At 34.8% G+C, this 12389-nt stretch overlaps 2 protein-coding genes across 3 annotated transcripts; one reads left to right on the top strand and one right to left on the bottom strand.

The window, feature by feature from the left end:
- Window positions 1-2185: 2185 nt before the first annotated feature.
- LOC143453500 (putative RNA/DNA demethylase ALKBH6) lies at window positions 2186-5243 on the bottom strand. Of its 2 annotated transcripts, XM_076954852.1 has the most exons (6): window positions 4997-5235; window positions 3917-4046; window positions 3202-3248; window positions 2900-3001; window positions 2673-2788; window positions 2186-2457 (listed from the first exon to the last, which is right to left on the bottom strand). In XM_076954852.1, exons 1-6 carry the CDS (start codon window positions 5030-5032, stop codon window positions 2193-2195), a joined length of 696 nt encoding a protein of 231 aa, XP_076810967.1. In that variant the 5' UTR covers window positions 5033-5235; the 3' UTR covers window positions 2186-2192. The 2 variants fall into 2 exon arrangements, with proteins under 2 accessions (XP_076810967.1, XP_076810968.1); XM_076954853.1 differs by lacking the exon at window positions 2900-3001 and having other exon boundaries at window positions 4997-5243.
- Window positions 5244-6989: 1746 nt separating this feature from the next.
- LOC143453499 (magnesium-dependent phosphatase 1-like) lies at window positions 6990-10691 on the top strand. The gene is made up of 6 exons (XM_076954851.1): window positions 6990-7191; window positions 8367-8427; window positions 8514-8624; window positions 8803-8910; window positions 8985-9070; window positions 9176-10691. The coding sequence occupies exons 1-6, from the start codon at window positions 7161-7163 to the stop codon at window positions 9262-9264; spliced, it is 486 nt and encodes a 161-aa protein (XP_076810966.1). The 5' UTR covers window positions 6990-7160; the 3' UTR covers window positions 9265-10691.
- The last annotated feature ends 1698 nt before the right edge of the window (window positions 10692-12389 follow it).

Raw genomic sequence — 12389 nt, 5'->3', positions numbered from 1 at the left:
TTTTTTTAAGAACATTGGTTGCTCTCTCCGGTTGTGCACTGTTTAAGGTGGTATTCGTCTTTCGTTTCCTAGTCATCCTTATTTTTGAGTTGAGACCGATGGCAACCCTGGCAATAAGAGCAAGTAAAGATAGTTTCTTTATGAGTTGCGATCCGACGGAGTTGTGAATCTTCTAATGATTCTTCCATGCTCCCAGAATCTTGTAACAAGTTCATCTCTGTCGCCGAACTGAATGTCACCCATAGTAATCGCTGGAACAGTAACCACACTGAACAGTGCGTATCTTGCGGGATGTGTGAAAGCACGAACTTCCATAGCAATAAAATTGCGTAGAAAGTGAATAAAATCGACATTTGTGCATTCAATTTACTGCATGGGTGATATTTCGTTTATTGCTCTATTCGATAAATCTAAAATCATCATTTTTCTATGAAACGAAACCTAAATCAAACGTTTATTTCATTAATCTGGGGCACCATGAAAGACAAAGCCTCCGGTTAAACGACCTCCAAGTGTGGTCTTCGTCAAACCAACCGTGTGTGGTTTAAGCATATAGAGGTTGATCGGCCCGCCTCGTATCAAGCTGACGACGCAATCAGCCCTGGCTATTTTGTAAAACATGGCCCTGTCTCGAGCCTGTATGATCGAAATGCGTTAAGCTTCCAAGATTTTGCAAAATTAAATTTTTATCATAATCCCACAACAAAGAAAACCTTTGCGTAGTCTAAGATACCCAACTTACATGTTTATCTAATAGTTGACTTACCCTAAGGCCTAAGTTCTCCGTAAAACCACTCTCCACGAAAACTACCATTCTCTGAGCCGACATTATTCATAGTGGACATGAAGAGTTGTTTTCGACCGATTTGAGTTAAGTTAAATTTTTCCTGCCAGTGCTCCCAGCCCTTTTAATGAAATCGAAATAAATTTAATTTTATCACAGGATGTCTGCATGCTTTGAAGACATATCAAAGTATCTACTGTTGACCACTAACTTATAACTGGCTAGATTTGCTATCGGGCACAAAATTTTGTTTTAATCGTAAGCTATACGCCTATTACGCGTGATATTACATTTTGTCTAAGTGTGTTAATATGTAAATTTTAACTTAGTTGTTTTTTGTGATCTCCGAGTGTATTTTGGATCTACCTAACTCATAAGAGTTATCATTCGTACACTTTTTGACTCGTACAGCCACCAAACTTACCTAACGGGTAAAGGAGTGCATTTGGCGAAAACAACAGGCAAACATTCCAAGTACGAAAACATAGACTCCATGAGCCTTCATCGTTAAAAAATCTGACTTGCTGAACAAAATTCAGAGAATAAAACTTAAACTTAGAAACATAACTTCGAAGTTGCCTTTTATAATCTGTTATTTTTGTCATGTGCTTTCGACTGGCAGACGGGCGTGCTCATAAATTGCTTCAGCGTTACATAATTATAATTCATTAAGGAACCAATTTATTTTCCAAATATGAAGAATTGTTTTCGAAAACTGGAATGCAAGCCAAGACATACCAGGCGCGTTTTACATCTTGTTATCGAAGATATTTGCATATGAAAATAGTCACGATAAGAAAAACTTAACGATGGCTGTCTGCGTAAAACTAGTTCGTTTTGCAGGCCACAAGCCAGATTTTACGCCAAAACATTTTCAGCGATCTTATTGCAAGTCAGCTAGTTTGATGATTTCTTTACTTCGGCAAACACGTCTATGATATTTGTGCATATTTACTGGAAACTATATGCCATCAGATAGCATAAAAACCCAACTGTCCTCTGTACCTAGCTGATTTTCTCCGCAGGATATTGCTAGTCTATACATACGTTAATGCAGCCTTAAATATGGGCTGATTAGCTTAGCATTCTAATTAGTCTGGAGTTCTGGACGCAAAAATACAGAAAAACAAAAAAAGAATTTCAAACAAATTTGTGAAAGGCAAATATATTTCGGAAAGCTTGGTCGAAATGACGCAAGAAAAAACTACTGCATTATACATTTATGGTTACGAAACGAATGACAAATGGATCCTTCTATTGACAACAAACAACAGATCAAAATCTTTGACTGTTTCATGTGCTATCAGCAAACGGAAAAAGAACTCTCAATGTTGCATAGTAATTATCGATAAGATTTAAACTTACAAATTCTAAAATTATCTCTTTGAAAAACATTGTAAAAATGCAGTTATGTTCTAAATTTAAATTTAATTATTTTCGGAACATATCTGATGGTAATCGACACTCTTGTATCATCTCGCGGTAACGCGAAACAATCATTTTTTGTCACTTTTTGCGCAAGAGATTTGCTTCCCAGAAGCGAGCTATTCTTGATTGATTCTCTACTAATATTGTCCACTTCTACGTCTGATATTCCGTGAAGATAATTAATGTACATATCTTCTCTCAGAACAAGCAGACTGCGTCTTTCCAGCAAAAACGAAAACATGAACCTAAATGTTAAACAAAAGAAATTCTATTTCTCATGACCATGATATGAACAAACAGTAATTTAACAAAAAGTTTTACAAAACTACCAAAATAATATTTAGTATATTTTCACAATACACAATTAATTGCCTTAACTCCATAATAATTTACATAAGTAAATTTCGCGCTTAGAAACGATATTTTAGTTTCCTACTAACTAGCTTTACAAAACACTTACTCATTGCAAGTATTTTGATCAATATCCATGTTATTTTTATAAAAGTTTAAAACAGTTTGACATCCTAAGCTGACCGTGGCAACTGTTGGAAAATAGAGAGGACCATCTTTGTGAGGCTGAAAAAATAAACAATGACAATGTCAAGTATATCTTGGTCAACTGTAGTATAGATACTTCAAATAATTTCTAACCTATTCCACAACAAATCAAGTTTCATAAAAACCTACCATGATGCCCTGGCCAGGTTTGTATTCATTGACTAAAATGTGATTTGGAGCATGACTTCCGAACAAACCATATTCAGAAAGAATATCTTCAAATTGCAACCACTAGAAAAGCACATAGCCATCGTACAAAACTCAAATAACTTGCATCAGCAAAAGCTGAAAACCAAGAAGCATTACAGACATAGAAATGAAAAATATGCAATTGAAATTAGCGCAAATTAACGCAAGTAATCAAGCACGGGTATATATTGATCTTATAATTGTGATGGCAAAGTATGATAATACTACTGTATAACACTCACATCTGGAACTTTTTCCTGAACCATACCTTTTGGATGAGGAAGTCCACCTAAAAGCATACCAGTACTTAGCCATTTGTAGTGTTTGTTAACCATAACTGTTTTGCAGCATAGCTTTATTTCACTTTTTGAGATATTACTCAATATTTATAAAAAGCTATATAATTGATGTTGAGACCTTTATACTGGTATTTTTCACTTCAAAAAATTACATTCCAATTGATAACTTAGGGGCCATATCCCATATCTCAAATGTCATTAGCACTCATATCTCAAATTAGTTCATAATTCAATACTTCAATACCCAAATAGTGCAGTAACGCAAAGTCTGCTATTTGATGTACAACATTACGTAATGCAATAGAAATGTCAAGTGCTATTTCCTTTCAACAACATGCTGATGAAAAAACTTTGTTTAAATTATATCAAAAATTATATTTCATTGACCAACATTGCTTTGTTTTGTAAACCAAAGCCCGAAAAATGTTATTATCGGGATCTTCTTTAGGTAGTATTCGATACCTCTTCACTACTTACATGAGTTGTTCATCAACAAATATACCTTTTCAAATGAAGCGCATTTCACAGATGTTTACATTATAAACTTAGTGAGATGCAGAAGCCGTTCTTCTTAAAGTTTATAAATGTTCGAATACCAAACTTCCATTCCAAGTTCCTATATCCCAACTGCAGTAATTTTTTATAAAATGTAATTTACCCCAGTTTTGCAACCTTCTATTTGACAGACATGTCCACTTCGGAATTGGAGCGGTATAAATCTTGTCAAGCAAAGATTTTTCTTTACTCTCTGTAATGAAGTCTGGGATGTAGTAGGCTGAATCAGGAACCTTAAGCATGAAAAGCGAGTCAGTCAATTGTGAAAAAACAGCAGTTGCACGTGTGGCGCATTTTAAATGTAAGTAAGATAAAATACAGAGACAGTTTAGCAAATTATACCGATACGTAACTGGACTATTTACTTTTGCAAAATTAATCAAGCAGCAAGCGTTATATAGTCGAGTCAGGTACAATATTCAAGCTTTTTGAAAAGTTTCCAACTACTAACTGCGCATCTACTTGCAATAAGTCATACTTGTTTAAAAAGTTATGCATCTGTGAACAATTAACAATAAGGTTTTTAAATAAAACTTGACTACTTAGAGTGCAATACACAAAACACAGTTTGGAGTTTCTACCCACTGCAATCCAAATGTTATTGCTTCTTACTAAGCATCATACAAAAGTTTTAAAACTTTCTTACATGTGTGATCTAAGACAGAGTCCCTCCCTTAGTAGACAAAATATTAATTTGTTCAAATTTGCCAGCATGAAATGTGCACAATAAAGTAAAGACTACAACCACAGAACTTATTATTGGTCTAAAGTAAATGAACAAACACTAGACTTTCAGACAAGGTGAGACTGTGTGCAGTAAGCATATCTTTATGGTGTGATTAGATGAACAATATTGCAACAAAAGATATGGGAAGCAATGCGCCTTTCTGTTTTCTTTTTGCAATGATAGATGCATATTATTACACTCAAATGAATGTTCTGAAAATATACCCAACTTGACTATACTGTAATAAAACATTCAGCATATAAGTGGTTAAAATTCTAGTTGCACAGTAAACAGTTTTAAATGTTAACTTTCATTTTTCGAACATAGCTTTATATATATTCAGAAAATTAACCATTAATAAAATTGCAAAAACAACACTTTTCAATGCTACTAACATTCAACAAGCTTTTCTAAAATATTTTCTATTACATCTAATTTTGTAAGTGACAAAGATACCTCAGTAATGCGGTGATGTTCCAGATTTGCTGGCATATGATTGAACTAAAAGTAAATTTTATCACTCAAACTTTCAATCACATTTCAGTGCTAAAATAGCTAAAATACCATGCCAGAGTTAGTGGTTACTTCATGTGATCACCAATGAAGACGACAAGTTAGGAGAGAAAGTTAGTTACGCAAACGTCTTGTTACTGAGGTTTTTCAAACTTGGATAGCTCATTTATAATAAACAGACACTTGCATTACCCAGTACACAACATTGTACAATATACAGTAGACAGTACCCTTGTAGCGGCTGTTGGGTGTTTGTTTGGTTTGTCGCTGGTTAGCGCCCTCACGATGCTCCCAGCCATAGATATCTTATTAATAATAATAATATAACAATAATAAATTAATAACAATAGTTATTATATATAAGATATCTATGCTCCCAGCACGTGTTGATTTCGGCACTGCTCGTTCGTTTTACCGTCCCATTCCGTTTTGCACTGCTTGAGCACAGGACGCAAGATTGAACTAAGAACTGCGTGTTCATTTATTTTAATATATGAGCGAAGTTGGCATACAACTAAAACAGCAACCTTCTGAGTAAAGGAGTCAACAACGCAACAACAACTTACCTTCGCCATACCCTAACCTATGAGGTGATGATTGCAAAATTGATTGTAACTTATTTCTTACTCAAAATTTTGGAAAAATCGAGTTGCAAAATTTGGGTGCGCCAGGCCTTGACAACCAGGTGCATTTTGCAGTCTGCAACAATGGCTATGCCAGACACAAAGTATGTTGGCCCCTTTTTGGTACTAAATGTGAGATTTTCAAAAAAGAAAATTTTGCCTTTTTGTCTTAAAAATGAAGATACACGGAAGAGCAAAAGTGAATGCTTGTGTTTTTAGATATATTGCACCTTTCCTTAAAATTGAAAATCGGGTGCAGCAAACACAGTCTTCGAAAGTGCAATTGCCTTGCTTTCCACTATGGCGTATGTTTGGAAATAATGTACATTTAATTTATTATTTCGGATATTTTAGTTAGCCTTAACAGGGGGGTAGGTAAAAGAAGGACTTCTATGGACTTTTACGGACTAACAATTTGGTTGGCTAAATAGGAAATGCATTTTTTGTAGCTGTCGACCATCCAAAATCACGTTCACTACGGCACCCGATTCGTCTGCTTTCCGCCCATTGAAATGGGTGAAAATGCGGTAATATTTTTCCATTCGAATGGCAGGAAGTATGCCTTTCTTACCCTAGAGTAAGATATATGCATTTGGAATGGGGAAATGTTTACTTCGGCAGAAATATGGTTGTGGGAAACCCCATTGTTGACAGCAGGTCCATTTTAATGGGCGGAAAAATAGACGAATGGGGTTCACAAACCATACTTGTGCCGAAGTAAAATTCTCCCCATTCCAAAGGCATACAACTTACTCTAGGGTAAGAACGGCATACTTTCAACCATTACAATGGGAAAAAATTCCCATACTCTGGATCATTTTAATGGGCGGAAAGTAGACGAATGGGGTGACTACGGAATCCATGGATTATTTTACCAACGCAAGTGTTTACGGACTTTTTCTGTACAGTGAAAAATAAGCTTGATTAAGTTTAGCTACAGACTTTTTCATATTGAGACATCTGGTCTACCGGTAGGATCTTTCGAATACCTCATGTGCTATGCACTCAAGATGTAGGCTATACCGGCAGACCGAGTGTGATGACATGCCCAAAGAATATCTTAATTTCTTAGTAACTAAGACTCAAGAGATTAGGACTCATTTCTTGCTTTAATTTGTGCAAATAGTTAACTTCTTTACAGCCATATATAAGTTAGTTGTTGGGTTAAGATTCTGAGACGTAGTGCATAAGTGTACAACCAAATGATTTGACAATTTGGTAGCAGAGGTCTAGTATGTTAATGCGTCACGCGGTTTTGCTCTTTTGCACTAGACCCAGATCCTGATACCATACTAAGATCTGTTGCTGTGCATATATTCATGCAATATTTAAATTTTAAATTACATATTTAGATTGTGAGTCGAACAGATGTTGAATATGAGGTTTGAGTGCTGAAGAGCTTAGAACTGAAAACGTTTTTTCCTCTGTGTATATAAAAAATTATTTTGTGCACAAAAAACTGTCTTCTAATTTTATTTTATTCGATGAAGCCCAAGTTAATCGTATTTGACCTTGGTATGTATTGTATTACTAAATAAGCAAGGCAGCTATAAAAATGCCAAAGTTATGTTTGTGTTTTTATGACCATTTTGTATAAGCAATTAAATATTGTATAGTATAGAACTTATAGAGTTCCAAATTCTAAAGTTCCTTTCCGAAAGCTAATGTTTGGCAATGAAAGCCCTTTTAATTCGTTTTGTGTTGATTGACTTAACCTAATTTTTTGTGTTCCAACCTTTTTTGGACCAAGGTACTATAATAGTTTCTCTATTCAAATCAACAAGTAAGATTATATGTTAAAGCAGTAAGCTGTTTATTGAGAAATCGTAACTCTACGTATGGCTCTATGGCTTAAAAAAAAAAATTTTCGAATTTCAATGCAGTTGCCCTAGTTTTTGTTCTCACCATGTTTTAAAATGTAGCCAAATAGAATCAGAATGGGCAAAACCAAAGAGAAACTTCCTACAGTCATATATGAAGTTCATTGATGTTTCATCCAGGTGACACTTCAGAATTTCGAGTCAACTCAAAGCTTTTAGACAGTCATATAGCTCCACACTTAGATAAAATGACAACACACTTAAATGAGATGGATGAAAAATGAATGGAATCGACATTTAGATTGTACTAGAACTAGTGTTGCTTTAATATGTGATGCAGTTTTGTGCCTTTCATCCTTGAAGGATGACAAAGAAAGAAGGATGTATTATACTTGTATCTTGTATTCCACGATTTTCAACTTCGACTTTAATCAAATTTTTTCTCAATCGTGATAGACAGCCCACATGAAGTTACTGCAAAATCCATTCTTTGTGGACTCGCTATACTAATTATTTTAGGCAGTAATGAGAAAACTTGGTGTCGAATGATCTATTAAATAGCAAATTTGCTTACTCTTTCTAACTTATTAATGTGTCACATCAATGCGGTTTTAAGCCACTGGCCTAATTTGAAAAAGTGAAACAAAATGTTGGGAACTGCACATTATTCACATATACATACGGGCATACTGCGTATATATATTTACAGTAGAGCCAAAGAACTGTCAATCTTTTTATTTGCAGACAGTAACTTAAAAGTGAAACATTTGCAAATAAAGCAATTGCTTGTTTCTAAACTTGCTTATTCTCTGAATAATTTTGAAATGTTTTGTCACTTTTAATACAATATTGGCTTAATTGTCGTTTTAGATTATACTCTTTGGCCGTTCTGGGTTGACACGCACGTAACCCCACCATTTTGTAAGGAAAGGTATGTATTGTCAAGTATTTCTGCATTATAAAACTAGGATAAATTTTCCATAAGTCTAAAAACTGCTTAATACTTTATCTGAAAAGGGACGGAAAAGTTTATGATGCTCATCGGCAGGTTGTGAATCTTTATCCAGACTCACTTGAAATACTTAAACACCTCAAAGATAATGACTACGATTTGGCAGTTGCTTCAAGGTGGATAAAATGTTTTAAGATTTTAGTAGGAATTGAGTTGGCTCACTTTAGTGGCTGTATACTGTAGTGCAAGTGTAAACTTATCATGTCATTGAAAAGTTACTTTAATGATTTAATAATTACAATAATATTAACTAAGTTATAAGTTACTTGCTGCTACCCGTATTTTTTGTGCCAGGACTGGATCAACCGAGGAGGCAGAACAACTTTTGCATTTGTTTGATATGAATAAGTATTTTGTTATGAAGCAGATTTATCCGGGACGAAAAACAACCCATTTTTCCAAGTATGAAACCAATTAATATTTAAGTAATACCAACTGAATGAATATCAACCAAAATGTTTATTTGCTTTCATCAGATTTCAGAACGCATTTAACCACTGTTATACAGACATGTTATTTTTTGATGATGAACACAGAAATATCAGAGACCTCTCAAGCATAGGTAAGTTTTCTTCAGTTAACATAAGAATATGTGAGATTGAGAATACTGCAAGCTACAGTTTTTAATTTGCATAAAAGTAAAGTAGACTTGAAACTGGATTCGCAGGAGTTACCTGTGTATTGGTAGAAGAAGGAATGAATTGGGATTATCTGAACAGAGGACTTCATCTCCACAAAGAGAAAAAAAGCTCTTAAGTTGTACCCACGGGAAATTAAAAAATATGCAGCCTACGTTGCTTACACCTGCACTTTAAACTAACTTAAGTTAGTAAACTGGGTAAGTTTTGCATTGGGAACCACATTTTTTCAATCAAAGGAACATTACAACGAGACCAAAATCGTTAATTCTGAATTGAGAACACTGAACGGAGTAAGACAACAATAGTCAAGTTAAAATAATAGAAAACATAAGTGAAGTTTTTCTTTTAAAAAAAGTCATTCAGATCATTTTGAGCTTAATTTAGTGGTGAAAATATTCTGTTTATAACATAAAAACACTTCTTTTGTAACATCTTGCATTTTATAGTAAAACATGCCTAATTCAACGTCGTTTAATTTGTCAATTTACCTAATTTGTCTTTTTGTTGGTCCTGGCAGAATTGTTTACATTTCAAAGATCTGCAGGCTGTGTAATTCGGTTTTGCATAATTTAACAGTTCAGTTACCGCATCGCCTTTCTTTCATCGCCAACCAGAATTTTGTTTGTCTAATTGGACATTTTGTCATGATCTACACATAAACGTGAGCGTTATTGAATTAGGTTATGATTTATGACGTACCACGTAACGCTAATCAAGGTCTGTAACGAGCTCATTTTAATTGTATGAATGTGCGAGTATTTAGTGAACATTTTGATCATGTGAATGAGCGTGTTTTTGTAGGCTACCATATTCAGAATGCATGAACTCATTTCAATTGTGTGAACGTGCCTGTCCGTATGTTATTACTTGTTTGCATATTTCGACAATTCGCATAATTCGGCACTTTTGCGTGATCCGCTGGAGGTGTCGACTTAGTCAAGTTATACTGTACTTTAATATCGTTCTTCAAGGCCAAAGTAACGCGTGCAATTTCATTATAAAGTAACCGATTTCGTAAAATTACTAATGTCATTTATTGTTGCTTTCTCAACTGCAAATACTATCTTCTTTTAAAAAGAAAACCTTTATTTGATTGTTTGACCATCCTTATTGGAAACTTTTGATATAATTAATAAGTCGAGTGAATACTAAGTCTCGCTTTTTAATGACTTTGATATGCGGTCAAACTTCTTAACCATGAATAATGAACAATATGTCTGTTGTAAACTTGTAATTTGTCGTTTTTTGTTATTTTGTCATATTGCTTCGAGTTTTTATTACTGACTGATGTTTGGTGAATGAACTGTAAGAAACATCGTTGTCTTGATCTGAGGCATGCTACATTGCCAGGTTGCGTTTTACATATTGTGCTAGTTATGCTTTTCTTATTCACAAGTACAACTCCACCGGCGTAAATAATATGTTGACCTTTATCATTGACAATATTTAATGATACATACAACACTATATTATACATGTGACCTATGTTGTTGAAGCGATTTAGCCAAAAGCCCAAAAATAAAATTTGCCGTATGAGTGAAAGATGTTGAGTAGCCTGTAGGCGCAGCAAAATTAACACGACCAAATAATTCACGATTTATGTTTACTCAAAAATTAATTCTATTGCCGCAAGAGTAGCGTTAAGCGATTGCTGAGCTGAAACGAAAATAAATCCTTACTCTTAATTTTGTAAAAAATTTTTGTACGCAAGCTAAGAAAGTTTTGACTTTACCTATAACGCCTTGTCGAAATTCCACTTCTGGTCCATGAAGCTTTGAGTCGCTTTATGAATATAGTTGGTAAATTTGCATAACCTCGGCTTATGTTTATAGAAATTATCGCGCTTTAGCCTACGATTGGCATATTTACACTTTATAAGAAGGACCGTGTTTATCAGGGTTGTGGAAAAATGGATAGAACTCGGTCTCGAGCGAACCCGAGCTTTTGAACTTAAAACTCGTGCGAGCCCGAACATATGACGTCTTAATAAAACAAAGAAAATGATTTGGGAAGGCAGAAAGGCCTTTAGCGATATACTGTGGGCTGCATTCAAAGCTTGTGTCCACAGTATACGTGCTTCTTAATTGATTTAGGCCAGTGGTTTCCAATCTTTTTTGATCTGTTGCCCAAATATTTGATTAATAGCGGTTCGTGGCTCACCGCGTGCTGTAAAGTTTGGGCACAAGCAATTTCATGGTGGCAGCAGAGAGCAAAATTTATGAAAATATGACAATATCTGAAAAATTACACAATCAAACTTGTTGTGACTGTGTGCAGGGTCGGCCACACAAAGTTTAGATAAGGTTAAAGCGCTTTGATCTGGGTTCACGTAAGCATCCTGCTCAAACTGCGCATACTAGAAGCGAAAACCGATTATAATAGGTATTATATAATTAATATTCATAATTATTCAGGAGTATTCATAATTATGAATGATTGACACAAAACAGTATAATCTGTTCAAATACCTCTGAGGCCAATGGGAATATCTTCGTGACCCACTACTGAGCCATGGCCCATAGTTTGGGAACTATTGATTCAGGCTAATAACAGAAACTATTCCACGAAGAGATTTTTCAAAACTAAAAACCAATTTGTGTATAAAACTTTGTTGCGTTTACTTTTTTGATGAAAAAAAAAAGGTATATAAACGTTCCACTGACACTGCCTATAAGCTACTTACGTGACATATCAGGCCTATGCACAAATTTTTCAAACTTACAAGACGGGCACAGCAAGATTAGAAACTATTCCCGGGAGCAAATATTACAATAGGCTAATTACTACTTTTGGTTTTGGTGGAAAAAGTCAACGTTCGGGTAAAACCAAAAAGTAAAGCTCGGTTTTGTGAAAACACTTAAAAATGGTGACGTTCGTACCGAGTCTTCGGGCTCGGTTTGGGCACATCCCTATTAGGGCTCATTTTACTCTGACTCAGGCCAATTCAAGCCAAATGGCTGCAAATGGTTTTAAAAATTGAAAACATTTTTAAGTAGGCCTAGGTAAGAGCTTTTAAGATACCAGTTAAAATTTCCAACTTTCATCTTTTTCCTTTTCAAACCTATCAAAAGTGGTCGACAGAAATTTCAACTTTGCTTTGTTGGACCTGTCAAGCTATAACAGACCACTCCAGCCACTCTCGAATAAATGGACCACCAACAAACCATGCTGAATGGCACGATATAAGCATTATAGCTATACGCCTACGTTCCAGTTATGCGTTTATGTGTGTCTACCAAA

This window comes from Clavelina lepadiformis, chromosome 4 (assembly GCF_947623445.1).
Source record: "Clavelina lepadiformis chromosome 4, kaClaLepa1.1, whole genome shotgun sequence".
NCBI lineage: Eukaryota > Metazoa > Chordata > Ascidiacea > Aplousobranchia > Clavelinidae > Clavelina > Clavelina lepadiformis.
This window is presented reverse-complemented; position numbering and strand designations above follow the sequence as displayed.